Here is an 18696-nt window from a genome sequence, read left to right as displayed (position 1 = left end):
TTCCACACACCTTCAAACACACACGCAAACCTACCACACACATTCACATAACATATAAGGGGCCGTTTTATAATGACATGGATTTTTGAAAGGTCTGAATGTTTTTTGTGCCAGTGGGATAGTCAAACTGTGCAATGGCATTGTTTATATTTTAGGGTTGATCCCAAGGCCTCAACCTTGGCAGCCAGATTATGGGACATAAAACGTTTTCCCCTGTGTTAAAAAGACAAATCGCTTTGTCGACGATGATACCTTCAGTCACTTATTCAAATATCTAAATGTCTTCTGAGAACTAATCGACTTGAGGTATACATGAAGTAATGAAAAGTGCCCACATATCATTTTGGAAACCCGAAAGTATTAACAGGATAGGCCAATCTAAACGTTCACTAGACCTTCATTATAGTTGTAAGGATGGACTTGTCCATGGAGTTAAGATATAGACATGCTCCTTGCATTTTTTATATGCATTGTGGTTCATTTGGCGCCTGATCCACATTCAAGATTATGTGAATACATAAGATTTTACCTAGATTGGTACATCGGCTGCTTTCAATGAAAAAGTATGATTTAGATGTCCTTTTGTGTGTGACAATATTCCAAAATCTTCTTATGTTTTGTGTTACGCAATTTTGTAATAATGAACAGTCGTTAAAATAACCAATAGTTATTTCATGTTGTACTTATTAACCTTTGGGCTAGCTCCCACGAATATTTGCTCCTTTCACCTCACACCCGATATCTAACATCCCCTTGTTGTAGCAGCATTAACCTCCTCTTCCTTTCATTAAGACCCGCTCAGCCACACACTATGACAATGATTATCCCAGCATGAAAGTAATTACGGTCTGAATGAGAATCGATCCGTCACTACTCCAAAAATAGCTCATTAACTATATCGTCCATGGTCCGTTGCACTTGGCGACAGTAACGCGCGTTAGCTAGATATGGTCTAGGTTCCGTCACTATAGACTCTGACTGATAGCTACACGGTAAGGGTGTGTCTAAATTACAAAACTCACTTCCTGTCACCTTGTTCGGACCGACAAAAACGGATATTAATCTAGGTGGCGTTTATGAATTTCTGTAATTGGCTCTCGATCGTGCGTGTCATTGTGGCATCAACGTCAAATTACATACATGAATATATCCATCTCTACACAGTAATCACAGACTCTTTTTTTAAATATAATAAATTCTAAAACAAGATTTCGTTTCGTTTACCTTTTGTCATTCATATATGGTCAAAATGATCTGGTTTGTAAATATACTTTTGAAGCACCAATGCAGTGCAATATTATAGTCTTTGTGCGTTTCTGTTTGTGTGTGATATATGAAATAAGCTTATATTCTTTTGCGAATTACTTAACCAGTCGTCGTAAATTTAATGGCGATATCTACGTTTTCGAAGACTAGTAATCTAGATTAGATCCTAAATTTAGTCGCCTTTTACGATCATGCACTAGGGGCAGCAGATACAGTTCTAACGCCCTACCCGCAGAGCAGGGTACAATGACAAGTTTGAAAACTCATAGATAAGTAAGTTATGTAGCCACGTAAATTATAACCAGATGTGAAATAAATAAATCCTATTTCTACCATACTAAACCATTGACAGCAATGAATGTAATCTGGGAAAGTGAATATATTAAATCTTATGACATTGTCGTTTGAAGTTTATCTTTATAACGGAAAAAGGCATGGTATGCTTCAAAATCGATAGATTAAAGAAATCACTCACGCACTGAAACAGGCAGACAGACCAGTTGTGGTTTTTTTTATTTTGTTCCCCATGTCTTAGTGGGGTTCCACAAACTGTTAATTACCAATAATACTTAAAACTTCAAATTCGGGGTCAACACGGTAATAAAGATAACAGTGTGACGTAATTGATCCTTTCAAAGTTCGTTAAAATCAAATTATGTGGGTATTTTTTTTAATCCGTTAATGTGTTATATGTTCAGCAATGCAATTAAGCACATCTTTAATGCATGTGTTTGTGTTTATGTTATTTGAAAATTAAGAATAATTCCTAAAATAAAATATTAATTTAAGCTCCTGAAATATTGCATATGAAATGTACTTGTATCTTGTAAATAGTTGGACTATGTATGTTTCCAGCATAATTGGTTTACATTATATACGCGTTTATTGTTTCTCTTGTGTATTCCTGTGTCATATTGACATCTCCAGGGCATGATAACTATGCATATTATATGTTTATTAACAAGCACATTGGTATGGAAGGTTCATTGTAACGTTATCGTTGCTACAGGACATTTCTTGCATTAAGAATTGATGCCAATATTTTCGAATTCATAGGGATTTGAAAAAAACAGTTGCCATACTGTGTGTGATGTGTGAAACTGTGAATCCGCGTAGTTTTTTTTTTTTATAACTTCTCATAAACGTAAAGAATAGTGACATTTGATCAATGCTTATAATTAAGAGATTATCTTACAAATTAAAATAGGTCTTAAAGGCCCACTACCGTTCCGAAACGGCTTAAATTTTTTAAAATGGGAATGTTAAACAAGATCGATAATTTTGTATAGCCGCAAAAATTATTAACTTACCGTTAATACTATATTTATCATCACCTTCTGAACGATTTGATTAAAATAAATAAAATGTTTATTTTCATAACGCGGGTCGTATTATGTTTCCCGCCGTCGTCCTAAATACCGGGCGGTAGTTGACTATCACTGCGCCAGACGGCAAAACAGCGAATTGACTCTCCATTGTTTTCATATATTACGCAGGAAATCTTGCATATGTTTGGTGTCGTAACCTTATTTTAGGTCATCGGTACGCATTTTCTGATGTTATTAATGTTTTTTAAGAAACCTTTATATTTTGCTCCGGAAAGGTAATGGGCCTTTAATGTACGATTCAATTATTTATCGAGGAATTATTTTTTTCGAAATAAATACGCAATGTCTCTTTTCTGACGTCTTGATGACGTTGTTTACTTCACACCATCAGATATTTCTTTATTAAGATATGATAAAAAAATCGAAGGCAAGATTTAGTATGAAACCTAAGAAAAAATTACAGACGTTGATAATGATAAATGAGCGAAAAATACTCTTTCAGATATGACAAAAGTATGTACTATCCAACACACTGTCATTTATACCCTCACATAAACTGGTTCTATATTATATCTTCTCGTGCCAAATAGGCCTTCCAATTGATAATAGTTATTGCACATGAACGAGTGTAAGAAAACCTAAATGTGATGTTACAAAGATTACATGACGTTGCATGCACAGGGATGGCATTTAACGTGTTCTCAAAGACTTATCCTGGAGAAGAAAGTAAGAAGAATAGGAATATTTTCTTCCCAATGAGGCACTAAATTAGGTGAAGCCCGGGACTCGTACCCTCATAACCGCGGAGAATCCACAAGGAACTGTGAGGTGCTTGTTAGTGTAGTAACTGCTGACACAGAAAAACATACCACAGTAAACACTATAACTTCGTGGGAATTTAATATGATATTAGCTTACACAGTATCAAATACATCGTATATATATTACATAGTAATACACTTGACCACAACATCGATATGTATTTGACAGGTATAGTATTATCACAGTATAATTACAATAACATGCATAATTACAACTTCTCAACGAATACATTTGTTCCAGGAACACTTATATCGAAGAATACTTGCTCTAGATAGGTACATTGTATAATCAGGTTTGATTTAATCAGTTTACCACTACAGGAGGTTTGTATGTTTATAAACAAGTTAGAATAGACGGTGCTTTACGACGTCAGGGATATTACAAAACACTTCAGTCCTGTTATAATACAATATACTGATATAAAATAGTACGCATTACAGTCCCTCATTTTGAAATATTCAATATTGGACATTATGAAATTAATGATTATCATGCTTTGAGAATAGTTTCTACCTCATTCTATAATATAACTTCTCAGTTATATTATACAAAATTTTAACTGTTCCCCGTGTTATATTATTCATGCATTAATTTGATAAGGTTTCATGTTTTAATATTTTGAGCACATTCAACCAAAATAAAGTTATTTACTGATAATGTATATAATTTCATTTTATGTTGTTTACTGGTTAGTAAACTGCCTTTATTTTAAATGACGTGCATTAGCGCGTCATGTTGAAATATCATTCCAACAAATGCAGTTTACACACCAGTAAATAACAAAAAATAAAAATCATTCCTTATATTTACATTTCAACCGACTATTTCTTAATGTTCCAATAAGATAAACCTTCGATTTTTAAACGTTATACTGTTGATGTACATGTAACAGCAGGTCAATTGATGGAATCCCGGAACTGATGGCTCCATTTTGGCGGGGAATGTTGTCAAGTTAGGAAAGAACCCAAATATAGTTCAACAATAACACAATCTATTTTATTCCATTGATGCAATATTTCTTAAATATCTTATTTTCTGAAGCATAATTTATGATATTCATTACATTCAATTGAAGAACTAAAAATAAAGAAACAATAAAGGCCAAATCTGATGCAGATTAACATTACTTGCATAAGTCAGCATTCCGACGTATGCATTCTTGCGCGACAACCGACTGCGTTACACAAGTATTTTTTTCATTCAAGATGATGAGATAAAATATGATAACAATTTCATATGAGAATGCAAATCACTGCCCAGTGACGAAATAATTAATTTTAAGTTTGATGTACCAAGTATTGAATTGAATATGATTGTGTAAGACATCGCTTAATACACAGGAATATAAATAGGTTCCGTGATAAAACCATTTTTAACGGGATTATGAAGTTTGATCGTGACCAAACAAACTGGTATGTACATCAACAATAACGATAAATTCTCCACCAGTACCCTCGGTAAATCGGCAACGTTCTGGTCCGTGTGAGGCCAGAGTTAAGTGTTAATCCTTATGGTATACATACACAGCATGTTAGCCTGTGGGGTGAGTGTATGAGGTGATTTGCAGTAGGGTGGGATATATCCACTAGATATATTAACAAATGGATTATTTTCTCTTACAAAACAACACGACATCTAACACCGCTTGCAAAATTTGAAGAGATGTCCGTGTTCAGTAAATGAAAATAACCATATGGTATCTCTATATCGGGTATCGATAGTCTCCTTGATAACCAATATCAAAGCTATAAATTGGATTCTTTGTCACCCATGGACACACGTTCTGATTTCCTCACATTTGTTTTTCTGTTTAAACATGTCAACATAACTTAAAACATCGCAAAGGGATGTTTGATTTACATTAATTATATCATTTACGTCATTTTTGTTCAATACAGAAAACATATTCTAGGATAATATCGTATTCTTAACAAAATGTAATTCATTTCACTAGGATGTAAAATGTTTATATAACTATCAACAATCTTGTAAAATGGCAAGTCTAGCTTTAAAGATGCTCCACCGCCGACAGAGCATAAATTATATTCTTTATTCGAACAAAAATTGGTGTTTAATCGTGTATATATATGCCTAATTAAAACAAAAAATAATATAAAATATTTTATTTCGCCTTCAGTAGTTCATTCCATATAGGATATAGTGCTACGGAACATTTTTAACTTGAATTAAAATTAGAAGCTCAAACTTTTTAACGGTGGTAATTGTATAAAGTAAGTAACTTTTGTAGCCGAAGAAAAATACTGAATCGTCTGCTCCTGTTTTTGATAGGGAAAAAATACCATTTGTCAGCGGTGGAGCATCATTAAAATCGAGAGGTCTACTAGATTCTGTCTATAGCAATAGAGTCTAGTACCTGACCATTGTATCAAAAATGTGGGTTTATATAAAGAATTTAGCTTTTGATTTAATTTTAAATCATAAAATGAATAATCGATCATGAATCTAAATAATAGCAAGAAAGAACACAAGAAATTCAAGGTGACAAAATGTAAAATAAAAAATAATGATCAGAAAAATTTTGATTTCATAGAGCTGTATCTTAATTTATAATGAGATAAAATGTGCTGTACTTCACACGACTTTCATGACTTTAAAATCAGGAATACTTACCATTACCTAGACAAAATATTAAAACAAAATGGAAAACAAACTTCACAACCTAATAAAAAATATCCCAATTACAGAATAGAAATGAGGTAGAACATCTACTCCTTTGTTTTCAGATCAAATAAAGGTAAATATTTTAAAATGACGTGACTGTTCAGTTTCCATAATGCTAATAAAAACTTTGTTTGATATGGCTTTGATATTGTTATTACAATAATGTTCTGATGACACTAGCTAATGCGTATACATACGTACGATAACAGTTTTTCGGATGGTGATTTCAAAGTGATGTACAAATTATAGAATTCCGCTTCTTGTTATACAGTTCAAGGTCGTCTATGACAATAATGCAAGATTAATAGAAACAGTTTACCTGGTTGTTTTTTTATAACATGAACATTACGTGTTATGGACAGCTTGTATTGGTTTTAACTTCCGGGGTCGCGAGGTCATGTGTGCATTAAATGCACCTGCATGTTTTGCATCCATTTGATCAGGGCCAACCAAATTGTTCCGCCGAGGCTTCAAATCAAATCCATTTGGAAAGTTTCCACACTTTTTCTTATGCTTAGCTAACATTTTGTCAACATTGTATTTCGAATCTGTGAGCTCTTGGTTGGCACGATATCGTAGTATTTCATTCTCAGCGAGTATATTAATTCCTTCAGAGAATGGGCGTAGTTCATACTTATATTTGGATTTGGGATCCTTTGTTCCTTGAACATGAGCAAACTTAACATCACGGTTTCCAGGTTTACCGAAAGTTGTTTGTGTAGTTGTGTTTTGTGCGATGCCATTGTACCTAGGGATCCAGCTTTTTTCACTTCCAGGCGGACCTCGTGTATTATTGGCACGGCTGCCAAGAAGTCGGCGACCATCAACTTTTGTTAATCTTGACTTTTTTACACCCACGGAGTTATCAACTAGGTCACCATCGTGTATAGTCTTTGTACTTTGCATGATAACTTTGTCGTCTGTCAGGGGCCGCACATGCTTTCTGGTATCTGACGCCAGTAGTCCAGGACCTTCGTCAAAAAACATGGCATACACCGAGTTTTTAGTATTAACATATTTTTTTCGAGATAACAGTGTCTTGTTATTTACTTCTTGTATACTTTCCGACCAAGGTCTCGAGTCCTCGTCGTATTGCGGTGGCTCCTTATGGCTACTCGGAGATCGCATTTTTTGTTTTTGAGTTTTTTCCATGGTCTTTGATTTATCTTTGAATATGGGTAGATCCTGTATTGTAGGGTCATTGAAGTAGTCCACTGGGTCAAGATTGGCGTAGTACTCATCCTCATTGGTGATGATTGGGGTCAAAGGTCGATAGTAACATCGAGTAATTGTTTTCTTTTGTGTAACTTGCTGCTTAGCGACCATCTGAACATTTGTGTTATTTTCCTTCATGTTATCAGCTGCCATCCTAGTCATTGGCGTCTTACCATGTCCAATTTCATGTAAGGCTTTCGTCTTTGTGCTTCTTTTCAGATTCGATTTTCCTGGATCCGGTAGATTTGGTTGCCCCCGCGTATTCCGACCATTAGTTATGACAGTGATATCAGTATAAACACTGTTTTGAGAGTTCACAATATCAACAACAATACCACGGCGACTTTTCGCTCGTGGATGTGCACTCTTTGGTCGTGCCGATTCCAATCTAGTTTTATCCGGTTCTGTTGACTTCTCTGGTTTTGTGACTTGTTGATTACGACTCTTGGGCGATTTTGGCTGCGGGGCTCGATTCCGATAATTGTGTTTGGCAGATTTTGGTCGAAGCTTGGAAGATTCCATGAGAAATCAATATTTTAAAACCTGATGTCATCTGAACGTGTTATACACAATGTTGCGCGTGTTAATTTCATCATGAGATATATTGTAAAACAACTGCAGCTGCTAAGGTCCAATTTTTGCACTTATCAGGTTTAGATAATTTTCAATGACATTAACCACACCACGACAGCAAGAGTAGTGTACATCCGATAGTCTTTACGTATTACCAACTGTACAATCACGCTGTCCCTTTAATAACCCCACCTGGAAAGTCCAGGCCAGATTCCAGTTTGATGGCAGTGGGCATTCCCTGATTGATTCTGTGGTATAGCCGCGAGTATCTGCAAAATACAAAATAAAAAACAGTTAATCAGATAATATTGAACCAAATTGGTTTTTCCAGAACGTTGTGTAAAGTATTTTCCCGTGATTCCCGTTTTGGATCTTGTTACTGTTTGACTTTACTGATTAGATGTCATTGTTTAGATACGATGGTAACAAATATCGTTATATCCTAATTTGTATGAAATATATAAAGTCAGACAAAAACTATATATAGACCTATTCGTTAGAATCTAGATCATGCATCCATGCGGACATCACGTTGCTATCTAATTATCGACACACAATCACCAAACTATTGTTACAAAGTAAAAGCCCGACCACGCGCGTAATCCACCTCTACAATCGTCATCAGGGGCATCATACGACTAGACAAGATAAATGAAAGTAAAAAAAACAATAAACAAAATAATAAATAAACACACTGGTTAGTAGATGTGATGACGTTCGTACGTTTGGACCAAGTCACAGCATGCTAATACTAACATTGATAGTGTCCCTATGGCGAGAACCATGTATGGAACCTTGAAACGCACCGCCCCTCCCGGGGCTGCCATTTAGATTACTGACTGACATTAGCACACTGTCAGATTTGTCCAGTTCCGGGCAAAAAATGATGAGAAGTGAGATCAGCGATGATCATACCGACACAACTTTGTCATTGTTTTATTCATTTGATTGTTCTGCCTTCTGGTAAACGCGTCATAATTACTTGAATTCCTGTCATGTTTTCAATTAAGGCAATAAAAAGGTTAATGTTTATGTAAAAACTAACGTTAAGCTGACATTTACTTAGTTTTAATGAGTAATTTCGGCCACATGCGCAGATTTAATTCGTGTAAAAGTCAGATATAGCAGGAAATTTATACTTTATTGTTAATAAAATAGTATTTATCTCTAGGCTTAAAGGTTACCCTGGTGACGTATGACCACGTGCCTACGTTCAATAGCAACACAAAAATAACATTATCGATTGTCAGAGCTAAGGAAAACGTATACTATTTGAAAACAATAGCATACTTAAATGAATTGATGTCGTAACCCAGTGACTGTGTCGTTATACATAGGTGTTGCTATGGTGATTTACGATTTTATTTTTAAGTTCTACACATGCAACAATGCAACAATAATGAAATTTATATTCAAACCAACATACATAACAGAGCTATTCATTTCAAAATATCAAAACAAGTATATGTTCTTAACATAGACTGGTATTTATTTATTTTCATATATTATATTTGCCTCAGTTATCCATCTTGTTTTCTTACACCAAGAAAAACAAAATAGCTTCATTGTGCATTTACATTTTTATATGTCCGTTATATCTATATGATTTTAATTCCTCTGAAGGGAAATCTTGTTTATTACTTTTAGTTAAATAATATATGCTTTTCAATACACTAATATTTAAATGGAAATAATATATGTTTTGCCAGTAAAAACAAGTCCCATTAGCATATACAACTATTACATGTCAAAACATAGATATTATACATTTTTGATACCTAAACCTGATCTTTGTATTGTGCACTATACAATCCTACAACCACGGGGTCTTTAGTATGACGCTACATGTTACTATTACGTCAGAATAAATATCTGGTGAAACCTCTCAATAGATAAAACGTCATTTCACCCGTCCTATATTATAGGGATCTGATTGATAATGTATGTGATGAATTTATCATAACATTCGCGGTTATGAAATGTTCTAATAGTATCGGCAAATACTTATTTAATTTAACATTCGCATAAAGGTCATACGATATATAATAATGATATTCGTTTCATAATCCATGCTGCTTAGCCATATATGTAAGAACAACTGTATAAAGGTAACCAAGTTTATCACATTCATCAACAACTAATCCTTTAATATGTATACAAGCAGTTATATTTAGTATATATACATATATTATAATTAAGTACTTCATAATTATCTGTAATTCTTAGATGTTTTAAATGTAAAAAGAGACAAGAAGGTATTCTTTTTATCAAGACTTAAATTTGTAATAAAACCTTATGAAACATCACATGCAATTTTGTATTCTTAATTGAACGTTGTAATGCAATCTGTAATACAATTATACATTTTAAATAACATAGTCTTTATGTATTCTACTTCGAACTGAACAACATATAAAACATCATCCGCAATCATGTAATTCCCATGACTGTACACGTGTAACAAAACACTAAATGTTTACACAGACCTTTTTAACGTTTAACTTAAAACAACACGTGTCGGTAATTACACTTTCTCTCTTGTAACCTTGTGTAACAATGCTTTAGACGTTCTATTCTATTTCTGTATTGTCTGTGTATAACAAGTCAATATTTAACTTTGCTTTACTCTCTGAGAAGCATGATTAAGGTGAAAGTATAGATGATTTGTTAAGAAAACATGACATGCAGATTAAAAATCGACCACATGTGATGGAGGTACCGACTCTTGGTGTTCTCGGCTTTTTTTCTGTGTTACGTAAAACAAATGTTGGCGTGTCATGACAGATAGCATCGATCTGTGTCCAACAGATGATACTCGACTTCTCATTCGACACGAATTCGAGCCAACAGGTTGGCACAGTAAAACGTTTGCTCAGAGGTGATAAGTGTTGCCATGGGAACAGACAGATGTTTCATCTTGTGAAATTGATTTTGTCTGTGGACACCACCGGATAACGGGCTAAAAGCTGTTTATCACTGTAGGATTAAATATGGGTGTTAAAGGGAACATTTCTCTGCTGTTGTTTATCTTACTTGCTGTTAAACCCGAATTGATGTTTAATTGTTTGAGGAAACATGCATACAGAAACACCTGTTTAATTTACAAATTAATATACAAAAGATATCATTTGTATATTTTAGAATAATTGTAATTGAATCTGGTTGGTAACAATAGATTTATTTACTAAAATTACTTGGCCAGCCAATAAAGGAAATAAAATAACGTTGTCGTTTTAGACGTCGCTTCTGATGGCTGAAACAACGGCGTACTGATTGTATAGCCCCTCAATAAATGTGGAATGTCAAAAACTATCAAAACTAAATTGAATTATCAGAATGAATTTGAACATATCTTTTTTGTTTTTTGTTTTAGAGATATAACACAAAAACTGATTCATGGTTTATTCAAGTTGGATACTTTTCCCTTCTGCGTAACTGACTTTCCTCTCCGTCTAAAATTATTTTGGCGCTAATATATTGCAGCTTATTCATTTGATTTTTTAAAATATTTATCCTCGTGACACAGGATTTACTTTTCAATATAGATGTTATATTTTATCGGATCTATATTTTAAAATGAATTGAAGATGGTTTAGCATGGTCATACAGTTATCTTATCAAACCATATTTGATCTGTGTTCTTTTAGCGTCGTAAAACACGTTCAATGTAATCGTTTAAGAACACATTCATGTCACATTCGTTCGTGACATCAAAGTTATATGGACGGGTATTTAACACATGGTATGTACATGGTGTTTGGCTGGGTAAGAAGTCGCGTAATGACATTCACCGTCTTTCATGTCTATAGGTTGTAACATATATCGCGATATATTCACACAATACATGTAGCTAATGTCAATATTGTCTAGTAGTTTCAAGGCACTGCTTGATATAATTGGTATTTATTTGTAAGTCATAAAGTTAATGCTTTATTGACCTCGTATGGCCTAATATATCGATAAGTGTAATAGTGGGTCATTATTTATGTTCTGAGTAAGTGTACAAATATTTGTCTGTTTTAAACCTCTCGGTAAACAGTGATTGTGGGTGATCATTCCGTACATTTTGTAAGGTTGTCGCAGATCGATCACTTTTTTGCTTCATTATATTCCTAAATTAAAATTACTTGAATCCACTGATTTGTCTTCCGGTTCTGCAGAGACCCTGCCTGGTAATAGAGCATTAGATAGAATAATAAAAGATTACGTTTTTTAAAGTCTTAGCAGTATAAGAATCCTGAATTTAGTATATTCAAGATGAATACAAATCATATCGTTCGTTATATAGCCGCCTCTTGATATTATAAAGTAGTTATATTTCTACACTGGTCTGACAGTGGAAACGCTATGTGTGTCGTTTTAATCGGACAAAAATACACAGTAAATATTTGCAAGGTAAGATAGATATGTATATATATATATTATATGGTAAACGTACATAATAAAATAATGTATATAGAACAGATTCCGAACAGATATCTTCAAAATCATAAAATCATTGATAATGAAAAGAATGTATACTTATTAACCCATTATATGCGCTCAAAGTCGGCCAACTCAGATTTATTTTGATTTCCGATTATCGCATAATGTCCTATGATAATAACTATCCAATGTATGCTTTATAGATATATGTATTGTTGGTTGGTTTATCGGTGTTATTTTTTTCATGTGAAATTTTAACACGTCCCCGAAGACATTATATGTTAAGTAGCAGTATTATATATATTAATGGGTTTACACTCGTCTATATAGGAAACGCTGGCGACTAGTATCTGACATGAATTAAACTTTTATCTGGAGACCATATGAAATACGTTTTATTCATAACTAACACAATAGCTTTTTAATAATTTAATTTATATTAAATTAAATACTTTTGGTAAGATAAATGATTAAAACGCATACAGGTGTAAGTAAATACATATTTGTCATCAATTTTGATTTAAGTTGTAATCATAATTATTCATTTTCACTTGGCAAGTGCCATTGGTAGCAATGGCCTTGGACCAATTTATAAATGCACCACACGGACTTAAACTGTTTATGCACACGAATTACATATTTAACTATGTTTCCTATATTGTAGCAATGTTAAAATGCTGCATTTATCAAATCAGGTAATGCATATATGTTTTCGTGTAGGTGTCATGCACCTGAATATTTGGTCCACTGGGTCATATAAAACCACCACAGAACAAATTGGCCAATACTTAATAAATGTATGATATTACAGCATTTTATAATTGAGCACTACATATATAAACTATTCCATTCTCATCATGAAATCTACCTGAAATTAAGTTCCCCATGTAATATCTTTAACCACCTACTTTTATCAACATATTGGATATATGTATTCATTATGAAAACATGTTGTTTCTAAAACGGACACAGGGTCATAAAAAACACACACACACAAAAACCCTCATAATATATCAAATCCAAAGTACATTTTCAAATTTGTATCAGATTGAAAAGAATTTGAATTATTTTTAAACGTTCCATGAATATAGAATATTTTCCGTTTCTCCTTAACCTAGTAATGTTTGGACAAATATAATTAAATAAGATTAATGCGAACAGACCAGATCTATAGAATAAGATTGGAACATAACCTCTACTTTCTTTAAGATTTTCTATACGAGTACGGCGCTTCAAATCTGCCTTAAATATGTCTTTAACCAGCCACTTTTATCAATATGTTGCAAATATATTCATTACAAAAATCATGTCTTAAAAAAAAACACAATAATATATCCAATCCAAAATAAATTTTCAAATTTGTATCGGAATGAAAAGACAGCCAATTTAATATTTTTAATCAATTCAAGAATATGGAATATGTTCCGTTCCTAAACAGTCCTCCTAAACCCAGTAATGTCGGAACAAACATAAGTACAAAATTTATACGAACAAAGCAGATCTGTAAAATAAGATTGGACTTATTACCTCTTTTCCTTTAAGGTTTTGAATCCGTTTTACACGAGTATGAAATCGGCGCATCAAATAAGTCCGAAACAAAATGTCTTTCCTTCATTCGAGTCTGTTAATGTATTCTCATTTATGAATGCATTCACCTTTGCAAAACAGGAAATGTGACCATACATTTGTTGTGTGTAGCTGGCAGGCCGGAATCGTACAATTATATAGGACAGTATACATCAGTTTGGAAATACAACAGTTAATTACCGATATTTCGCTGGACCAGACGACAATTGTGTGACGGTGTAGATTATAGAGCACGTTACTCCTATGTTCTTTAGTTAGGTACACACTACAGGGATATGATGTATCAGCTTCGTTAGGTAAACAGACACTCGCAGACCGCCATCAGGACAGGATTTAGCCGGGTATATTTACTCGGATAGTTGATATTTTGAACAAATAAAATTACCCCTTGTACGACCAGTATCTTCACAACAATGCGTCCCACATTAGGCAACATACTTTAAAAACATGGCACTAACTATAAGATAGCATGATGTGGCGGAAAATGTGGCATGCATTTAGAGGGCAGAGTTTTAAAAATGGCGTGCCAACAAATGGAATACATTTTTTATACTTCATCGGTAACTCAATGCCTTGCCATCCGCACAGTGACCTTTAGGCAATCGGTACATACGTCATACCGTGGACAGTTAGTAGTATATCATAATGGTTACGTTAATGAATAACATTTTGATTTTCTATTCGGTCATTTAAAAATGTTAAAATATATCGTCAATATCTTTGCAATTATAAAAGTGACAAAGAGAATATGAAATATATGAACACATTTTTTCACTGTGATGTTGATAATGCACGGCTACGGTTTCTTTTGATTGGTGACTCCTTATCAGACACAATCACACGAGTATAAAGGCCCAAGGCCAATATGACCGTGGGCTACTAATGGAGGTTATTAGTTATTGTACCGCGTCCTTTGTTTATAAAACATCAATTTTTGATAAAAACGAGGACAAATCAAAATAGACTAGATTTAGTCATATTGGTCAGTTTGTCGATTTGTCTCAGTATCAATCATTTATCAGTTTGTTTGTCGTTGTTGTTTTTTTTCTTTTTTTTTTTTTGTTAACCTATATAGCTAGTACATCTGTATTTATGTACCTCTTTTTTACATTGGACGATATTATTATCATATTGGTAAAAATGTACTGGTTTTTGAAAGATTTTCAAATGGCACACTTTCCTTTACTCTCATATATTTTTTTTTTGGGGGGGGAGGGGGGTAATGAAATACATCAAAATGAATAGCAAATAAGCAAGACAATGAATGCGTTTTTCCAATGTGCTGAATACTATTTTAATTTAGAGATGGAATATTTCAATGCGCCCCTGATCAATAACATAAATTTGGTATGGAACTTTAATGGCCCCTCATCCATTACTTCATATTCTATAACATATATCGATTAGTGTAGGTGGTTATAAACTATGATTGATAGTAATATTGATTGTTAAACAAAGTATTGTTTGATATTGGAAACACGAATTTCTATGTGATGTAAAACAATATAGTTCAAAGGAAACTGAACATATAAATGTCACTTCTCTGGAGGTCTAAATATAACGAATATATTTCCCCTCACTCAACCAAGGCTTCGGTAAATATTACAAAAAACTGACAAAGAATACATAGTTATAATACAGGAAGCCAGCATATGTATACAATTTTTCGAATGAGATATTGCGGAGTTGGCAAAGGCAGCTAATAGGAAATATGTGAACAGAACGAAATCGTTAGGATAATTAATTTAATTTAAACATAAAATCCGACATAATCCGCGTAATAAGTTAACACAGATATAGGCGTACCTTGGTCCGAGCTTATCTATCTCAACTATAATCTCAACCATCAAACGGTGATAGCAAAGGCGAATTATCTGATTATATGAATTGGAATTTCATTTAATAAGCGAGTATGAGGAAAGTAAACATGCCTATTGTAATGGTATTGACTGGGGTAGTGTTATCTGTGTACCAGAACCTCTGCCGCTACAGGTGACACATATTATTGTTGTTATGATTCTCTCCATTATGTCTAGAATATTTAAAATGGAGAAATATTTATATTTTGTAATAATAAACATGGTATGTCTTAGCGAACATTTGAGTATTTCTCCAATGAAATGAGTGACGATATTTATATGTAGTCCAAATGTATTGTTTTTTAAATGTAATTGTACTCATTAATAACATGTGTTATGCAAGATTTAGCACTAGCCTGAATAAACAAAATGAAATGTATGCATATATAGTTTCCGGTCAAGGCCTTCACAAATGATAATATGCACACCATGTACTAAATATCTTCACTGGTATGCCATCAGATCAAAGAAAATAAATAATATGAACGAAAACATTAGACCTTAATATCGCACACGACAGGAGAGTCTATGGCTATGCCTGATAAACGACTGTACGTGTACTCTGCATCACCTTCAGTTGAGCTTCACATGTGTCGTGCAGTACACCATTAATATCTAAGAACTAATTATTTGGCAATGAAGACTTTTACCGATCGTGGAGCTTAACCTACTTTTACTTTGATTTGGCCTTTCACAGATCTCGTTTTTGAATGAAGTGGTTTTTTCAGCGAAGGATAATTTAAAATATTCCATGAACCAGAAACGAATATGAATTTAATGATATCTAAAAAATCTAATGATATTTGACATGCGTTATAGATATTAGCAACGTCCTCTTTCAATGTCAATGGCATCATTTCATGAACATTATAAAAAAAACCATGTAAACAAAGACAAAGCCTGAATTAACGGTTACTGATATCGATATCATTATATACGGTAGTGTGGTTCAACAACACCAATTTATGAAACTATATCACGACATTTCATCTGAATAAACAAAGTAATTTCAAACCTAGTTATAGATGTGCTCTTACATATAACATTATTTAGTGTTATATAGGGAAATTGAACATAGACATTTACATGGTATGAAATAGTTTATAAAGTTCGTTATCTTACGCCAAAATCATGTGACATTTGTCTTTCAACCATTATTTTAAGATAACAAAGGCCGTACTTACTGCTGATTTTCCCTTTGTCACTATAAATTTGTGTATTTGTTTTATATATGCTGATTTTCCCTTTGTCACTATAAATTTGTGTATTTGTTTTATATATCCTAGATTCGTGGCTTACGTTCGCATGCTACTTATTTTTGTTTTATTTAGATTCTGTAATACGAAGTTTAACTTTTAGTTCTAATGATAACTCATCAATGTTCCATGGTATAGGATCATAACTGTAAACTATATGTGAAATATTGACCATTAACTACATATAAAATGAGGACAGGTTATTAGAAATGGCAAGAGTAATATGAGAACAAAAAAATAGAAGATACGTAACTGGATATTGTAAAATAATGCATTATCGTATAACATAAACATATACTGATATTAATATCTAGAAACATTACTTTACTAATTATATCATCTGCAGTTCGGTGACGTTCGTTTTTATAAACGAATTCGTTTTTAGAAATGACATCAAAACAGTAAACAATATTATTGTCGCTATTGTGATTCTATATCAACATCTGTTAAAATGTATCTTTTCTGTAAATAATCCCTTATACTCAATATAGAACACAACAATTCATATCTTACCTGTATATTATCCCTAATATCCCATCTAAAACCCAACAATGCGTACCTTACCTATTGATTATCCCTAATATCCAATATAGAGCATGACAATACCTAACTTACCTGTATATTGTCCCTTATATCCCATATATAACACAACAATACGTATTTTACCTGTATAGATTATCCCTAACATGCCATATAGACCATGACAATACGTACCTTACTTGTAGATTATCCCTAATATCCCATATAGAACATGACAATACGTACCTTACATATACCTGTATATTGTCCCTAACATTCTATGTAAAACACAACAATACGTACCTTACCTGAAGATTATCCCTAATATCCCATATAGAACATGACAATACGTACCTTACCTGTATATTGTCCCTAACATCCCATTTAAAACAGTACATAGCTTACCTGTGACTGCTTTCCATTATTCCGTGCTGATGTATCCGCTGTTACTATGTCGCCTGACTGAGCCCAACCTCATTTTACCTGGCATCATATGTAATCCTACGTACACAAACACTTCATCCATTTATCGATTCGCTTTTATCATGAAAACTTGCTGTACATAAAATCAAAAGTGACGACAGCGTGACAGCATCAGTACCATTTTTTCAGCGTAGTCGTCCTGCTCTTTGTGAAATAACTTTTTATCCATCAAAATATTCTGAAAATTCGGTTGCTGATTTTGTTTCCACTGTCAGATAACGGGAACAATAGTTCTGATAACATTCAATATACTAGGCGTAAGTATTAACGAATTCATTAACAATGTGTTCCATTTAATGATACAAGTATTGTTGGCCTTTAATTAGTTCAAATTCTATACGTCATGGCGACCGTGTTCAATGACAATTAGGTCCTATTTGGCATTAAAAAGCACATTAACAGCCTGCTACTATTTTAGGATGAAGATGAAGGTTCATTAAGAAGGATCTCACTTGTAATAAGTTCATATATATGCCATAGATTAATGAGTTGAATAGTAACAGGTTCCAATTATCCGTGAATTAAAAATTCATCAAGGTAAGTTTCTATGACTCATACCAACTTCCCATGAATCCGGTCCAGATGAAAGGGTGTACTTTTTTACACCCTTTTGGCCAACTTTGAAAAATAGGTTCCGTTCCAGTGAGCTAACGAAGTTCGCAAGCATTTGACGAGTTTCGA

At 33.4% G+C, this 18696-nt stretch overlaps 1 protein-coding gene across 1 annotated transcript; it reads right to left on the bottom strand.

Moving 5' to 3' along the window:
* Window positions 1–3483: 3483 nt before the first annotated feature.
* LOC138317822 (uncharacterized) lies at window positions 3484–18255 on the bottom strand. The gene is made up of 2 exons (XM_069259737.1): window positions 17938–18255; window positions 3484–8155 (listed from the first exon to the last, which is right to left on the bottom strand). The coding sequence occupies exon 2, from the start codon at window positions 7833–7835 to the stop codon at window positions 6444–6446; it is 1392 nt and encodes a 463-aa protein (XP_069115838.1). The 5' UTR covers window positions 7836–8155; window positions 17938–18255; the 3' UTR covers window positions 3484–6443.
* Window positions 18256–18696: the final 441 nt, after the last annotated feature.

This window comes from Argopecten irradians, chromosome 3 (genome assembly GCF_041381155.1).
Source record: "Argopecten irradians isolate NY chromosome 3, Ai_NY, whole genome shotgun sequence".
Lineage (NCBI taxonomy): Eukaryota > Metazoa > Mollusca > Bivalvia > Pectinida > Pectinidae > Argopecten > Argopecten irradians.
The sequence above is the reverse complement of the archived record's forward strand: the minus strand, read 5'-3'. Positions and strand labels throughout refer to the sequence as shown.

Excerpts from the sequence above, each read along its gene's own strand:
- LOC138317822 (XM_069259737.1), bottom strand. The coding sequence starts at position 7,835 with ATGGAATCTTCCAAGCTTCGACCAAAATCTGCCAAACACAATTATCGG.